The sequence below is a fragment of the Salmo salar genome, chromosome 14 (assembly GCF_965601325.2).
Source record: "Salmo salar chromosome 14, fSalSal1, whole genome shotgun sequence".
NCBI lineage: Eukaryota > Metazoa > Chordata > Actinopteri > Salmoniformes > Salmonidae > Salmo > Salmo salar.
Genome location: NC_138304.1, coordinates 82,199,063 through 82,217,500, shown reverse-complemented (window position 1 = coordinate 82,217,500; position 18,438 = coordinate 82,199,063). Strand labels below are relative to the sequence as shown.

Genomic DNA, 18,438 nt, shown 5'->3' with positions numbered 1-18,438 from the left:
AGGAGAGAGAAAGCTGAGGGGGAGTGATGTTCAAAAGGCGCGTCAGGAACCAATCTCTTGTAATAATGAGGGAGTTCTCAGTCTGAGAGCCAACATAATTACTAGTGATCCAGATTAAGGCTTTATCTATCTACAGGCCTACTGCTACTGCCGTGACAGTACTGACAGCAGCACAGCGGTATGCATCCTGCCTACATGACTGACTGACTCTAATTATCTTTATTTAAAGACTGTTTTTTTTCTGTCATTTCGAAAAATTAAGTATTTTCATTTTGAAGAATGTGACATAAATATTACATGACTGACTAACTGGGGAAATAAATACACTGCACTGTTTATTTTTTACTACGATTTGTTATTTAAGGAGAGTGGAATTTCTATCTGAAAATGAATGGTACTACTACTTGGTAGAAATGAAGGAGTAAGAGGTAAGAGTAGGAGGTGGGGTAAGCTTAGTTGTGGGACATTCCTAAACGTATGTGTTGTACAGAAGAAAAAAAATTATGGCATGTGTGGCTCAAAAATGTGGCTCAGTTGGTAGAGCATGGTGTTTGCAACGCCAGGGTTGTGGGTTCAATTCCCACGGGGGACCAGTACGGAGAAAAAATGTATGAAATGTATGCATTCACTACTGTAAGTCGCTCTGGATAAGAGCGTCTGCTAAATGACTAAAATGGCAATGTATGGCAAACCGTGAACCTTTAACCTCTGAGAAACTACACACAGACTGATGGTAACTCTTCCTTCAGAGCTGTCCTACGCCAGGGAAAGTCTTTACACATACTTTGAAGGCGGAAGGCTTTAATCACTAATGATTAGCTTTAGTTATGTCAATCATCCACCATGGGAAAGGATTGGAATGATTGTTACCACTGCTATATATTTAGTTTTTTAAGAAAGGGTGTGCCAGCGCCGTGGTGTTTTCTACTTGTTTGTTTATTAAACTGTGTGAACAAAGCCTGAATGATTGATTGGTGACATGAAACTCCCCAAGCCTTGAGACAAGTTTGAGGTGTGTGTGTGTGTGTGTGTGTGTGTGTGTGTGTGTGTGTGTGTGTGTGTGTGTGTGTGTGTGTGTGTGTGTGTGTGTGTGTGTGTGTGTGTGTGTGTGTGTGGTGTGTGTGTGTGTGTGTGTGTGTGTGTGTGTGTGTGTGTGTGTGTGTGTGTGAGCAAGCTTGCGTGTGTGTGTGTATGTGTGTGTGCCTGAGTTCCTACATGTCTACCACATTATCCCTCACAAATCTCCCCTTGCTCTTCTCCTCAACACTCCCAACAGTACATCGTTCGCAAAGCTCCGGTGTCAATCACACACTATCTCACGCCAAGCCCAATCTATACTGTATGTAAGAAAGTCTATCAGTCTGAAAACAAAGTGTTAGACGCTTTCAAACTCCCTGCACAACGATGCCATGCCTAGCTGTCAGTCAAACACACCGCTATCTCAACCTGCTAGAAAACTTTCAGTCACTCAGGACCCATCTCACTATCCCAAATGACTATCTCAAATTTCCTGTCAAAATGTCCCAAAACTAGCTAAGCTCTATCTATCTGGCAAGGCAGTGTATCTCTATCGGATGTTTCCATCTACATGACATAGCTCAGTACATATCTAACTCTGCTATTTGGCTCAGGAGGTTTTGCTGCTCCAGGTTTCTGTGAACCTTGACCTCTGCTCAGAGGGATGCTGGGAGCAGAGAGCTGCCTTCACATCCAAGCTTAGAGACCTTTTCTCTCTCTCTCTCTCTCCCTCTCTCTCTCTCTCTCTCTCTCTCTCTCCTCTCTCTCTCTCTCTCTCAATTCAATTTCAATTTCAATTTAAGGGCTTTATTGGCATGGGAAACATATGTTAACATTACCAAAGCAAGTGAAGTAGATAATAAACAAAAGTGAAATAAACAATAAAAATGAACAGTAAACATTACACTCACAGAAGTTCCAAAAGAATAAAGACATTTCAAATGTCATAGTATGTCTGTATACAGTGTTGTAACGATGTGCAAATAGTTAAAGTACAAAAAGGAAAATAAATAAACATAAATATGGGTTGTATTTACAATGGTGTTTGTTCTTCACTGGTTGCCCTTTTCTTGTGGCAACAGGTCACAAATCTTGCTGTTGTGATGGCACACTGTGGTATTTCACCCAGTAGATTTGGAGTTGTGGCTGTCTAGCTGTACTGGGGCTTTTGAAGCTCTCGACAGAAGACACCTAGAGTCAGAACGTTAAACTCCATATTTGGCCTTTCTGTTTTCAACTTTATGGACCAACATCCTTATAGGAACATTGTTCCAAAAAAAAAAAAAAAAAAAAAGATTATCTTTGGCAATACCCAAAGACCCTATACTCTATCCCTGTACAAGCCAGCTAGAGGCCATAGCTAGCTCAATATCAAACACTCAAGGTCAGGCTTTCGAAGACTGTGAAACCAGAAGAGCGATGTGACAAATTGATCTTAACCTGTTAGGGCTAGGGGGCAGCATTTGCACGTCTGGATAAACAAAATGTACCCGATTTAATCTGGTTACTAATCCTACCCAGTAACTAGAATATGCATATACTTATTATATATGGATAGAAAACACTCTAAAGTTTCTAAAACTGTTTGAATGGTGTCTGTGAGTATAACAGAACTCATTTGGCAGGCAAAACCCTGAGACATTTTCTGACAGGAAGTGGATACCTGATGTGTTGTATTACCTTTAAACCTATCCCATTGAAAAACACAGGGGCTGAGGAATATTTTGGCACTTCCTATTGCTTCCACTAGATGTCACCAGCCTTTAAAAAGTGTTTTGAGTCTTCTGGAGGGAGATCTGACCGAACAAGAGCCATGGAACGATGATGTCCCATTAGACACCTGGCGCGCGAGTTCATGTTGGGTACCCTCGTTCCAATACGTTATAAAAGAGTATGCATTCGTCCACCTTGAATATTATTCATGTTCTGGTTAAAAAAGGCCCTAATGATTTATGCTATACAACGTTTGACATGTTTGAACGAACGTAAATATATTTTTTCCCCTCGTTCATGACGAGAAGTCCGGCTGGCTTAGATCATGTGCTAACAAGACGGAGATTTTTGGACATAAATGATGAGCTTTTTTGAACAAAACTACATTCGTTATGGACCTGTGATACCTGGAAGTGACATCTGATGAAGAGAATCAAAGGTAATGGATTATTTACATAGTATTTTCGATTTTAGATCTCCCCAACATGACGTCTAGTCTGTATCGCAACGCGTATTTTTCTGGGCGCAGTGCTCAGATTATTGCAAAGTGTGATTTCCCAGTAAGGTTATTTTTAAATCTGGCAAGTTGATTGCGTTCAAGAGATGTAAATCTATAATTCTTTAAATGACAATATAATATTTTACCAATGTTTTCTAATTTTAATTATTTAATTTGTGACGCTGACTTGACTGCCGGTTATTGGAGGGAAACGATTTCCTCAACATCAATGCCATAGTAAAACGCTGTTTTTGGATATAAATATGAACTTGATAGAACTAAAAATGCATGCATTGTCTAACATAATGTCCTAGGAGTGTCATCTGATGGAGATTGTAAAAGGTTAGTGCATCATTTTAGCTGGTTTTATGGTTTTGGTGACCCTGTCTTTGACTTGACAAAACATTACACACAACTCTTGTAAATGTACTGTCCTAACATACTCTAAATTTATGCTTTCGCCGTAAAACCTTTTTGAAATCGTAAAACGTGGTTAGATTAAGGAGATGTTTATCTTTCAAAGGGTGTAAAATAGTTGTATGTTTGAAAAATTTGAATTTTGACATTTATTTGGATTCAAATTTGCCGCTCTTGAAATGCACCTGCTGTTGATGGAGTGCACCACGGGTGGCACGCTAGCGTCCCACCTAGCCCATAGAGGTTAAGTGGTTTCAATTCTGTACACGTCAGAGTTTATCCGTCAGGACAGGGTTGGTCTCTGTGAATGGTTTGTCCTCTGACAAATCAACTGTACATTTCGGTGTTCCTCAAGGTTCCGTTTTAGGACCACTATTGTTTTCACTATATATTTTACCTCTTAGGGATGTCATTCGAAAACATAATGTTAAATTTCACTGCTATGCGGATGGCACACAGCTGTACATTTCAATGAAACATGGTGAAGCCCCAAAATTGCCCTCGCTAGAAGCCTGTGTTTCACACATAAGGAAGTGTATGGCTGCAAACGTTCTACTTTTAAACTCGGACAAAACAGAGATGCTTGTTCTAGGTCCCAAGAAACAAAGACATCTTCTGTTGAATCTGACAATTAATCTTGATGGTTGTACAGTCGGCTCAAATAAAACTGTGAAGGACCTCGGCGTTACTCTGGACCCTGATCTCTCTTTTGAAGAACATATCAAGACTGTTTCAAGGACAGCTTTTTTCCATCTACGTAACATTTCAAAAATCTGAAACTTTCTGTCCAAAAATGATGCAGAGAAATTAATCCATGCTTTTGTAACTTCTAGGTTGGACTACTGCAATGCTCTACTTTCCGGCTACCCGGATAAAGCACTAAATAAACTTCAGTTAGTGCTAAATACGGTTGCTAGAATCCGGACTAGAACCAAAAAATGTGATCATATTACTCCAGTGCTAGCCTCCCTACACTGGCTTCCTGTTAAGGCAAGGGCTGATTTCAAGGTTTTACTGCTAACCTACAAAGCATTACATGGTGCTTGCTCCTACCTATCTTTCCGATTTCGTCCTGCCGTACATACCTAGACATACACTACGGTCACAAGACGCAGGCCTCCTAATCCCTAGAATTTCTAAGCAAACAGCTGGAGGCAGGGCTTTCTCCTATAGAGCTCCATTTTTATGGAATGGTCTGCCTACCCATGTGAGAGACGCAGACTCGGTCTCAACCTTTACATCTTTACTGAAGACTCATCTCTTCAGTAGGTCCTATGATTGAGTGTAGTCTGGCCCAGGAGTGTGAAGGTGAACGGAAAGGCTCTGGAGCAATGAACCGCCCTTGCCGTCTCTGCCTGGCCGGTTCCCCTCTCTCCACTGGGATTCTCTGCCTCTAACCCTATTACAGGGGCTGAGTCACTGGCTTACTGGTGTTCTTCCATGCCGTCCCTAGGAGGGGTGCGTCACTTGAGTGGGTTGAGTCACTGACGTGGTCTTCCTGTCTGGGTTGGCGCCCCCCGTTGGGTTGTGCCGTGGCGGAGATCTTTGTGGGCTATACTCACCCTTGTCTCAGGATGGTAAGTTGGTGGTTGAAGATATCCCTCTAGTGGGGTGGGGGCTGTGCGTTGGCAAAGTGGGTGGGGTTATACCCTGCCTGTTTGGCCCTGTCCGGGGGTATCATTGGATGGGGCCACAGTGTCTCCTGACCCCTCCTGTCTCAGCCTCCAGTATTTATGCTGCAGTAGTTTATGTGTCGGGGGGCTAGGGTCAGTCTGTTATACCTGGAGTATTCCTCTTGTCTTATCCGGTGTCCTGTGTGAATTTAAGTATGCTCTCTCTAATTCTCTTTCTTTCTTTCTTTCTTTCTTTCTTTCTTTCTTTCTTTCTTTCTTTCTTTCTTTCTTTCTTTCTTTCTTTCTTTCTTTCTTTCTTTCTTTCTTTCTTTCTCTCTCTCGGAGGACCTGAGCCCTAGGACCATGCCTCAGGACTACCTGGCATGATGACTCCTTGCTGTCCCCAGTCCACCTGGCCGTGCTGCTGCTCCAGTTTCAACTGTTCTGCCTGCGGCTATGGAAGCCTGACCTGTTCACCGGACATGCTACATGTCCCAGACCTGCTGTTTTCAACACTCTAGAGACAGCAGGAGCGGTAGAGATACTCTCAATGATCGGCTATGAAAAGCCAACTGACATTTACTCTTGAGGTGCTGACTTGTTGCACCCTCGACAACTACTGTGATTATTATTATTTGACCATGCTGGTCATTTATGAACATTTGAACATCTTGGCCATGTTTTGTTATAATCTCCACCCGGCACAGCCAGAAGAGGACTGGCCATCCCTCATAGCCTGGTTCCTCTCTAGGTTTCTTCCTAGGTTTTGGCCTTTCTAGGGAGTTTTTCCTAGCCACCGTGCATTTACACCTGCATTACTTGCTGTTTGGGGTTTTAGGCTGGGTTTCTGTACAGCACTTTGAGATATCAGCTGATGTAAGAAGGGCTATATAAATAAATTTGATTTGATCTATCTGTAAGGAAGGCTCTCAGTGTATAGAACCAAACCAACAGATACCCTGATGTCTGCCTGTCTGTCTATCTGTCTGGCCTTTCATGGGGGTTTTAGTTAACATGGGGCTGGGCGAAGGAGGGGAGAGGGAGGAAGGGTGGGAGAGGAAGGGACGGAAGCAGTGGGGAGATTAAGCAATGAGAGGAAGGGAGTGAGAGCGAGAGTGAGAGAGAACGAGAGAGAGAGGAAAGGCTCCAGCCTCCAAATCAACCTTGATGCCTTCTTATAGATGACTGGTGTAAATGTAGCCCTAAAACAGACTGACAGTGATTTACAATACTAAACTAAGCCCCGTCGCATCGTGTGTGTATGTGTGTACCAGTCACCCCTCCGCTTCCCGACCCACACTGGATCAGCCGCATTTATTCCACTTTTCACAAGTGTCAGGAAAGAAGGGAATGAAACGGAAGAGAAGACACGCTCGGTCGTCCCAAAAGTCTCGACGTCTTCATCACTCACCCAGATGAATGTTTCCGTCCCGCTGCTGCCTGAGCACACACAAACCCAAACACACGTAATGCTGCCTGAGCACACACAAACCCAAACACACGTAATGCTGCCTGAGCACACACAAACCCAAACACACGTAATGCTGCCTGAGCACACACAAACCCAAACACACGTAATGCTGCCTGAGCACACACAAACCCAAACACACGTAATGCTGCCTGAGCACACACAAACCCAAACACACGTAATGCTGCCTGAGCACACACAAACCCAAACACACGTAATGCTGCCTGAGCACACACAAACCCAAACACACGTAATGCTGCCTGAGCACACACAAACCCAAACACACGTAATGCTGCCTGAGCACACACAAACCCAAACACACGTAATGCTGCCTGAGCACACACAAACCCAAACACACGTAATGCTGCCTGAGCACACACAAACCCAAACACACGTAATGCTGCCTGAGCACACACAAACCCAAACACACGTAATGCTGCCTGAGCACACACAAACCCAAACACACGTAATGCTGCCTGAGCACACACAAACCCAAACACACGTAATGCTGCCTGAGCACACACAAACCCAAACACACGTAATGCTGCCTGAGCACACACAAACCCAAACACACGTAATGCTGCCTGAGCACACACAAACCCAAACACACGTAATGCTGCCTGAGCACACACAAACCCAAACACACGTAATGCTGCCTGAGCACACACAAACCCAAACACACACACGTAATGCTGCCTGAGCACACACAAACCCAAACACACGTAATGCTGCCTGAGCACACACAAACCCAAACACACACACGTAATGCTGCCCGAGCTCTGAGACTTTTCCCTGATGTGCTTTTGATGTTTTCATCTGCAGGAAAGCAAAGTCATCTGTTACTGACATCTATTTTTAATTTCCCCCCACCATTAGGGTTGTTGCTGCTCAACATGAAACACGCCGGTGTAAACAAATGTAGCGTCAAGGACGGAGATAAAATGATGTATGTCTCTAAGAAAGAGGGTCTAGTACTAACATTATGGATGTCTCTAACCAAGAGGGTCTGGAACTAACATTATGGATGTCTCTAACCAAGAGGGTCTGGAACTAACATTATGGATGTCTCTAACCAAGAGGGTTTGGAACTAACATTATGGATGTCTCTAACCAAGAGGGTTTGGTACTAACATTATGGATGTCTCTAACCAAGAGGGTCTGGAACTAACATTATGGATGTCTCTAACCAAGAGGGTCTGGAACTAACATTATGGATGTCTCTAACCAAGAGGGTCTGGAACTAACATTATGGATGTCTCTAACCAAGAGGGTCTGGAACTAACATTATGGATGTCTCTAACCAAGAGGGTTTGGTACTAACATTATGGATGTCTCTAACCAAGAGGGTCTGGAACTAACATTATGGATGTCTCTAACCAAGAGGGTTTGGAACTAACATTATGGATGTCTCTAACCAAGAGGGTTTGGTACTAACATTATGGATGTCTCTAACCAAGAGGGTCTGGAACTAACATTATGGATGTCTCTAACCAAGAGGGTCTGGAACTAACATTATGGATGTCTCTAACCAAGAGGGTCTGGAACTAACATTATGGATGTCTCTAACCAAGAGGGTCTGGAACTAACATTATGGATGTCTCTAACCAAGAGGGTCTGGAACTAACATTATGGATGTCTCTAACCAAGAGGGTCTGGAACTAACATTATGGATGTCTCTAACCAAGAGGGTCTGGAACTAACATTATGGATGTCTCTAACCAAGAGGGTCTGGAACTAACATTATGGATGTCTCTAACCAAGAGGGTCTGGAACTAACATTATGGATGTCTCTAACCAAGAGGGTCTGGAACTAACATTATGGATGTCTCTAACCAAGAGGGTCTGGAACTAACATTATGGATGTCTCTAACCAAGAGGGTTTGGAACTAACATTATGGATGTCTCTAACCAAGAGGGTCTGGAACTAACATTATGGATGTCTCTAACCAAGAGGGTCTGGAACTAACATTATGGATGTCTCTAACCAAGAGGGTTTGGTACTAACATTATGGATGTCTCTAACCAAGAGGGTCTGGAACTAACATTATGGATGTCTCTAACCAAGAGGGTCTGGAACTAACATTATGGATGTCTCTAACCAAGAGGGTCTGGTACTAACATTATGGATGTCTCTAACCAAGAGGGTCTGGAACTAACATTATGGATGTCTCTAACCAAGAGGGTCTGGAACTAACATTATGGATGGTCTACTCTGGATCTCCTGGTAATAGAACATACATTATGAATCTGCAAAAAGACATATGATCGTTGGAGTCGGTCTATATAGTATTTATAATACTCACAAGGTTAATGTAATAGAGATTTCTGAGAATAATATAGAATAGAAAAAATAGAATAGAATACATATCACACTCATACACACAGTGGATAGGATGGAAGCAGCACAGGGTCAGCCGCAGAGCACAAGAGCACCGTTCAGTTGTGGAACCTATTGAGGCTTTCTAAAGACTAGTGCAGAATGTCTATCTTCTCATGACACTCTCCAGATATTGATCATCAGTTGACATGAAGCATCTGCCACAAAAACGGGTCCTAACCTCCTTTGATTGTCATTGATTTCCATTCAAAATCTATCCGACCCTCCTGACGTGCATAGAGAGGAGAGGTTTATGAGTTGTGTTAGCGAGGATTTATCTCATAATTGAGTTCTGGCTACTGCATTAGAGGGGGATTTGCAGTACAGTACATAGGATCGATTCCCTTTGTGGGCTCTGCCAGTCAGAAGTACACTATCACAGAAACGAAACAGACAGTGCCTTGTGTTAACACAGGGCTGAGAGATACAGGCTCGTGGTGCGCGGCAGACCTCACTACACTGACATTGATGCAAACTGTGCCTGGAGCATTAACAACAACTAAATACAAGTGTGTCTTTGTGCATGCTAATCTCCTGATGTTGTGCCCTTGAGCAAGGCACTTAACCTCTAAACTGCACAGTGGCTGACCCTGGCTTCCAACCCCTCAGGGTTTATCTGTGAATTTCTCGAGGTGTTCGGTTACGAATTTCTGTGATCTGAAAATTACAATATACAGTACAGTAGTATTGGTCTATTCTATTCTCCGTGTGTGTGTGTGTGTGTGTGTGTGTGTGTGTGTGTGTGTGTGTGTGTGTGTGTGTGTGTGTGTGTGTGTGTGTGTGTGTTTGTGCTACAGTACTAACCGTGGTGTATTTCCCCAGCTGGCAGAGCGATGGGAAGGTCTCTTGATGAGCCTTGCGTATCTTCTCTATGATGGCCTCTTGTTCTGCACTCAGCTCGTAGTTCTCTGTCAGCTCTGGCTTGGGACTCTCCTTCTTCTTCTTATTGCGGTCATTCCGGACAGCTGAGAGAGGGGAAGAGGAAGGAATGGGAAAAGGTAAACATACAAATGTCAACAATAAACAATTAATTCTAGCCTAAAATGCATCCTACACATTTTGGACATATCAACCATTCAGCGCAGTGTTAGCGTTAGGCTGTATTCGTGAGCCACTCATATTCAGAACAGCTGAGATTTTAGATTTGAGTTGTCTGGAATGGCATACTATACTAATATACCGTTGAAGTGGGAAGTTTACATACATCTTAGCCAAATACATTTAAACTCAGTTTTTCACAATTCTTCACATTTAATCCTCGTATAAATTCCCCGTCTTAGGTCAGTTAGGATCACCACTTTATTTTAAGAATGTGAAATGTCAGAATAATAGTAGAGAGAATAATTTATTTCAGCTTTTATTTCTTTCATCACATTCCCAGTGGGTCAGAAGTTTACATACACTCAATTAGTATTTGGTAGCATTTAAATTGTTTAACTTGGGTCAAACGTTTCGGGTAGCCTTCCACAAGCTTCCCACAATAAGTTGGGTGAATTTTGGTCCATTCCTCCTGACAGAGCTGGAGTAACTGAGTCAGGTTTGTAGGCCTCCTTGCTCGCACATACTTTTTCAGTTCTGCACACAAAGTTTCTATAGGATTGAGGTCAGGGCTTTGTGATGGACACTCCAATACCTTGACTTTGTTGTCCTTAAGACATTTTGCCACAACTTTGGAGGTATGCTTGGGGTCATTTGCGACCAACCTTTAACTTCCTGACTGATGTCTTGAGATGTTGCTTCAATATAGCCACATCATTTTCCTGCCTCATGATGCCATCTATTTTGTGAAGTGCACCAGTCCCTCCTGCAGCAAAGCACCCCCACAACATGATGCTGCCACCCCCATGCTTTACGGTTGGGATGGTGTTCTTCGGCTTGCAAGCCTCTCCCTTTTTGTTTTGGCAAGTCCTAACCGACTTGCCAAAACTATAGTTTGTTAACAAGAAATTTGTGGAGTGGTTTAAAAACGAGTTTTAATGACTCCAACCTAAGTGTATGTAAACTTCCAACTTCAACGGTATACAGAATCACTTATGACAAGGGGACTGAGTCCATGCAGTAACTATCTTCTGCCATGACGACTGTGTAGTTAAGCTCACAGTATCTACAGTATCTTCTGCACCACCAGCCACAGAACACAAACGGTTAAACGCTCTGTCACTCAGTATTTCTCTGTCAGCTTAGTGTCATCACTGGAAAACATTAAAGAAGGAGAAACTATCAGCGTATTAGGAAGGCAGCTAGGGTTTCAGAACGGCAGCGTGTAATTTGGCCAAGCGTTATCTCAACATGATGACCGAGGCACATCTTCTGACCTCCATTGCCTCGTCTCAGAGTAACTTGACAACCCTGGGGGCAGTTCCATGTGACGCCGTGTTTATGTGTGGCGGCCGTGGGGATTACTCGAACGTGTGTGTGTGTGCGTTTGTGCGTGTATGTGCGTGCATCCTGAAAAAAGGAGTTTGAGGTGTTCTCTTTCCTTCGTTATCTCTTGTTCAATGAGAGAGCACGACAGAAACAGCAACATCAAGGCCACCTCTCTAACCACTGAACCATGTACACCGCGAGATAGAGAGACAGAGACAGAGAGACAGAGACAGAGAGAGAGAGACCACAGGAGGTTGGTGGCACTTTAATTGGGGAGAACAGGCTTGTGGTAACGGAATCAGTGGAATGGTATCAAATACATCAAACACAATGTTTTTATAGGTGTTTGATGCCATTCCATTTGCTCTGTTCTGGCCATTATTATGAGCCATTCTCTCCCCTGCAGGCTCCACTGAAAGAGACAGAAAGACATAGAATGTCAGCTGGGGGTAACTAAAGTTTAGTCAAATAACTAAAACATATTACTTGTTGTATCGTCTCACAGGAATTAATGAATTTTTGTTAAAGGTGCAATATGCAGAAATTGCTCCACCATTTCCTGGTTGCTAAAATTCTAATAGTTAGCCTAATTTCAGTTTATGTGACAAAACAAGCCATGTATAGTGTAGAAAATCATTGTACCATCTAAAACCCTGTGAGATATATTTTCAATAACCAAAAATATTGTATTTTCAGCTGTTTGAAGCTGGTGTACAAAACTGAAAGTGAAAGACTTAAGAACCGAAAGCATAAAAATAGCTCAGATCTGCCGCTTCTTAAACTTGCTTTCAATGAGAATGACAGATCTATAACTCACATTTCTATGTGATTTTGGTCAGGTTGCCCAAAAAGTTACATAATGCAGCTTTAATATTTAAAACTGTTTAGACCCATGCCTATAAAGCCTGTTGAAGACTGAAGGTCAACTGGGTACTCATCTCTGTGTATTCCTATAGGCCCTATTCCTTGTTGGACGATTGATCATATTGACAATGCAAACAGTATGAAATAGGTAGAAGACAAGAAAAGACAAGGCCAACGAGGCATTCATGTCTGTTTGTCCATAATCCATAACTCCACTCTACCAACTATGCCACATTCAGCACAATGTTCTTCCTCTGCCATAGAACACGATAATTCACAACTAAAACAAAATGAAAGTTTGCCGTTTGTTCTATTGTATCGACTGTTATGAAAACTATGTTCTAGTGCACAAAGAGAAGTTTGTCCGTTCTTGTCTGCATCTATTGTATATAAACCTTGGATCAGAGAGATGAAGTAGGTCAGGATGATTTTACTGTCCATTCTGATAGAGGAGATACTCACGTTGTTACACTTCCCTAGTCTCATATAAGCTCTGATGAGGAAGGTTGAAATTAGGGCTGTGTCACGACTTCCACCGAAGTCGGTTCCTCTCCTTGTTCGGGCGGCGTTCGGCAGTCGAAGTCACCGGCCTTCTAGCCATCGCCGCTCCATTTTTCATGTATCCATTTGTTTTGTCTTGTTCCCTGCACACCTGGTTTTCATTCCCCAATCAATCTACATGTATTGATTCCTCTGTTCCCCATCATGTCTTTGTGAAAGACTGTTTGTTACGTGTTTATTGTTGACGCGCCAGACTGGTTAGTTTTTTCCCTGGTATTTCACAAAGATGTTTATTGTTAAACATAATTCTTGTGACTGTTTTGCGCGTTTTGCACTTTTGCCTCAATAAAGTGTGCGCCTGTTCACAAATCTCTGCTCTCCTGCACCTGACTTCGCTACCAGTACGCACACACCTGACAGGCTGACCCCAATTATTCGACTGGTCGATTGTTTGGTCAATAGGCTGTTGGTCGACCAAGATTTTTTTTTGTCGAGCAGTAGCCAATATATATCTATATTTTTTGGGCACACAAGACACCTGTCTTATTCATGCCCATCGCAGTGAACTAATCCATTGCAGAGGTCGCGGGGATGGTGCAGTCCAAGAAGGGGAGTGTCGCTGCACAATGCACGTCTCTATCCAGATTGCCAATTTGAGCACATTTATTGTTTCATAACTTCCTTGTGTGCATTGTTTGCGTTTGATTGTTAGTGTCTATCAATTCCCCATTACATACTGTATATCACCAGTACATTACCTGTTAATTCATATAATTTCTAATCAACAATCGTTGTTTGGTTACGGTAATGTCTGTTAATTCATTCAATATATTATTATTCCAGTCTTTTACCATTCTGATTGTCAGAGTGGACACGTTGTTTCCAGTGCGTACAACCTATGCTAAACTTGTGAGAAACAAGTTTAGGTTTATTTCATTCCATTTACGAGTTTTGTCAATTTAATCATTGTCTTTTTTTGAGCGCTCCTGTCAATGTTGTGTAAGGACGTGCAACTGATTACGCATAAAAGTAGGCCTAATGGCTACATGCCTGCGCGCAAATGAAGGCATAGAAATGTGAACATTTGGGGATCAGATAGTATTTCTAATTGGGTTAATGCACCACAACTAATGAGCTGTGGAGCTTCTCAAAGTAATGTTTTCTTCACCTCAAACAACAAACAAATTAAGTTTGTTTTTACATCCATTGAGAATTACAATAGTTCCTCAATGTATTTGAAAAATCTTTCCAGCTCTCTCCCTTTCGATAACCACTCAGCATGTACGGGAAAAATGTCATGCTCTGACCCAGTGGAAACACCTGATTAGGCCTAATTTATGTGCAAACAGCCAACAGCTGTGTCTGTGCCAAGCTCACTGGTTGGGGAAACTGAGGGCCAGAATATTTTATACCATGTTGCAAGGACCTTCAGGCCGGACCCAAGTTAGTAGTTGATACAATGTTTCAAGTCAGTTGCAGACAGGCCATGCGTAGTCAATGTGATTCATAGGATATTTATTTTTATCAAGATATTTTCTACCTGCAGGCTCAATGTTTTTATTTGTTGGCTTTATAGGCTATTTTTACAGAGTTGTCAATGGCAATAGAAGTTACTTTTTAGGTTTGTATCCTTTTCATTTAGATATGGATCTAATTTTGATTAACCACAATACAATGATTTTGAGATACGAAGACGTTATTATAAATGAAATGAAACTGTTCCACAAAAATGTGCAGATGAAACCCATAACTGGCACGCAGATCGGTAGAAATGGTAAGATAAATTGGCATTCCACATGAGAAAGTTTGCCGACTCCTCATGTAGCCTATTACCGGCAACTTCAGGATGGTAACGGCAGAATCTGCAAAAGCCAGTAGGAGCGGGAGGAGGATGATCAGGACAGGTTAAGTTATTTTCCTTATGGTTATCTTGATCTCTGGATCCCTCTTGAGTAATTTGTGTCTTATTTCATCAAACAGTGAGCTTAAACATCAGAAAAGCACAATGAATATTTAGTTAATTGTATAAAATAAACATAGGTTGTGTCTATATATGAAAATATACAGGTTTAAAAAATAATAGACAACTTTTTTTTTGTCGGTCCCGAATGAAACCAGACTGAACACCGGCACCCCCTGCATGGTGTCCTGGAAAACCCCTAGTTTGTGACGGAGCTCTGGGCTCTGGGATTGGAGGACACGTTGTTGTTTGATGTCTGACACAGCAGGATGTTCTGAAGTTCTGAGAATCCTCAAACACACCAGCCAGCTACAGGAGATAAGTGTTGACTCAATACAGGGCCCTGATCATTAGGGCATGCAACAGAAAACATTTTGTAATGGGAAATGAAAATCAGTCTTTCATATTGGACCAGGTAGTCTCTCCCTGTTTAAGTCTGTTTTCTTCCTTTTGGTACCTAATGAACACAACCCAGAGTGTTGATTCATCATCCATCCCTACATCATAGCACCCTGATCAGCGGCAGATGCTCCCAACCAATCAGGACGAGATCCTGGAGGAGGAACAGAACTGCATTATGGGGGTCCACCGTCGCTGTCTGCTGTACCCCAAGGGACCTCCTTTTTGTTTGGGTTGGTTGACTACCACAAAAGAAAGCAGGCACATCCTCCCTCTGTCTGCTCTGCTTTACAATACAAAGCCCTTTCATAATCGCATAAAAAAAGCAACGGTGTACAACCTTTAAAGATTGAGATACAGAGACATATATATTTCTATGAGGTGTTTTGTAAGCGCTGGGCTGGCCTAGAAACATTAACTATAGGAGAAATTTGTTGGGATTTTGTGCAGAGACTGTGAAGGCTTCAGCATTGTTTGTTTGTTCAGTTTGTATCCTGTCTGCCAGCATCCTTGAAGGCGCATTGTGTTAAGTGTATGTGGAAAAGTAATTGTTCTTTACAGCGCAACCAAGGCAAGAAGATGTATAGATTATAAACTACATCCAATTTACCTCTATTCTGTTCATCTCAATCCTAGGTCCCACCATGATGACGGCATACTGTACAGCATGCAGGGTACAATAGGGAAAAGTTAAGGGAATTAGACTGTCTGGTTCGTTTCGGGGTGTCACTAACCCACTGTGTGTGTGTGTGTGTGTGTGTGTGTGTGTGTGTGTGTGTGTGTGGGGGGGGGTCACTAACCCTCTACATATTGGCTTCTCCTTCTTGACCTACACTGAGTATACAAAACATTAAAACACCTGGTCTTTCCATGACATAGACTGACCAGGTGAATCCAGGTGAAAGCTATGATCCCTTATTGATGTCACTTGTTAAATCCACTTCAATCAGTGTAGATTAAAGGGAGGAGACAGGTTAAATAATGATTTTTAAGCCTTGATACATGGACTGTGTATGTGTGCCATTCAGAAGGTGAATGGGCAAGACAAAATATTTAAGTTCCTTTGAAGTGCCAGGCACACCAGTTTGTGTCAGGAACTGCAACGCTGCTGAGTTTCTCACACTCAACAGTTTCCCGTGTGTATCAAGAATGGCACACCACCAAAAGGACATCCACAAAACTTGACACAACTGTGGAAAGCATTCGAGTCAACATGGGATGCAACTCAACATTAGGAAAGTGTTGCTAATGTTTGGTATACTCAGTGTGTGACTCGTTTCAGGAAACTAGGCGTATGTCGCACGTCACTACTTCACAGGATAGGCATTTGAACGTAAACTTAAAAAAATAATCTAAATGCGTTTTTTGGCAGAAATGCCTTCTGGAACGTGAACTTTCATGTGCCTTAATAACAAACTTGTATGCCATCTGTAAACACTAATACATTTTTTTAATTACGAGCCTAGCCAGCAACCTTCCTGCTAGCCATGATTGGCTGAGATCATGAGTGGGCTGGACATGCCGAGAGATGAGTTCAGATTGGTCTGCATGTAGCACACTTCTGTCAATTTGAGCTGGTCAGTATGTGTAGGTAATCCTGTCTAACGCAGCTTTTGTTTATATGTCGTGTAGCAGAACTGCATAAGTGTTGCTCTCCACTTTCTGGAGGACCGAGTTTTGAAATCAGTGGAATTAGAGTATGATAGCTAACGAGATGGAGAAAACACCTGTCTCTGGATTACATCTTCAAACTAAGGGCAACCATGGCATCTGTGACAGAGGGAGAAGAGTCCATCCATGTATAGTCTAGCTAGCTACATTTTCAGATATTACACATTTCTCATTTTGTCAGAAAGTTGTTTTTGTTTCAAGTTAAAGTGTACTGTTAGCTAGGTAGCTAATGTTAGTTGGCTGGCTCGCTAGCTAACGTTACATGTATGCTCTGTGTAGTAATATTATTCATATCTCAGAGCCATTTGCTTTGTTAGCTATAGCCTACTGTTAGGTAGCTAACATTGAACCTGGTTGGTTAGCTACCTGCAGATTCATGCAGGGTAGTAATGTCATGAGTTGTGATTATGGTTCATTGTTTAGCTAGCTAGCTACAAGTCTTGATGTAGCTGGTAAATTCGCTCTGGCTATCTACTCCGATTTCAGAGCACTCTCATCTGAGTGTGCCAGAGCGCAGAATAACGGACACATTTACGAACGCTCAACACCCGTTGAATATGGCCGGTGTCCGTAAACGTTGGCAAAAAAGCATAATGAAATTGTTGCCAGCAGCACAGTTGCAGTCACCAACGCTCTGGATGACATGAAAACAACCTAACCAGCTCTGCTAAGGTGAGTAAAATGGTCAGATTGAGCTGTTCTCTCAATTATGTCTTGAAGTAGCTAGCAAGCTAGCCAACGTTAGCCAGTTAGCTTGGGTGCTTGACTACTGTTGTTATGGCAGAACGCTCGGATGTGTTGCCCTATATGTGACATCAGGTGTAAGTAACGAATCCTAAAATATATACACACTTAACTTAATCAGCTGCTAAAGTCATTAAAACACAACACACACACAATGTTAATTTCACTAATGAATAGAGAGAGACAATCGGAGAGGCAGGATCACAGTACATCAACTTTGACCCCCATAGACACTGACAGCTCTATAGAATAATATACGGTTTACACCTGCGTATACCCTTCAGTACACTACTGGCCCCTCGTGTTTTACAAAAAGTGACCTCTCCTACATGAGTGTGCTGGTATTACGGTTGCTGTCCTTTCAGAATCACAAACATGTCACACACTGAAGTCCTATAGGTTCGCTACTGCGCAAACATGTCTATAATAGATAAGGCTGTTAAGATATCTGCTGGGCAGATACAGTACCACTGCTGGCCATACAGAGAATCACTGCTGGCTGTATACAGTACCACTGCTGGGCAGATACAGTACCACTGCTGGGCATATACAGCACCCCTGCTGGCCGGATACAGTACCACTCCTGGGCATATACAGCACCCCTGCTGGCCGGATACAGTACCACTGCTGGCCGTATACAGTACCACTGCTGGGCAGATACAGTACCACTGCTGGCCGTATACAGTACCCCTGCTGGCCAAATACAGTACCACTGCTGGCCGTATACAGTACCACTGCTGGGCAGATACAGTACCACTGCTGGGCAGATACAGTACCACTGCTGGCCGTATACAGTACCACTGCTGGCCGTATACAGTACCACTGCTG

The 18,438-nt window shown here is 42.6% G+C and overlaps 1 protein-coding gene across 3 annotated transcripts in view; it reads right to left on the bottom strand.

Moving 5' to 3' along the window:
- Positions 1-18,438, bottom strand: part of LOC106570306 (retinoic acid receptor beta) — a 282,569-nt gene that overhangs the window by 28,177 nt on the left and 235,954 nt on the right. For all 3 annotated transcript variants that reach the window (XM_014142481.3, XM_014142480.3, XM_014142482.3), the window contains one exon: positions 9,909-10,069. In XM_014142481.3, the coding sequence (XP_013997956.1) occupies positions 9,909-10,069 (161 nt within the window). The remainder of the gene's footprint in view (positions 1-9,908; positions 10,070-18,438) is intronic.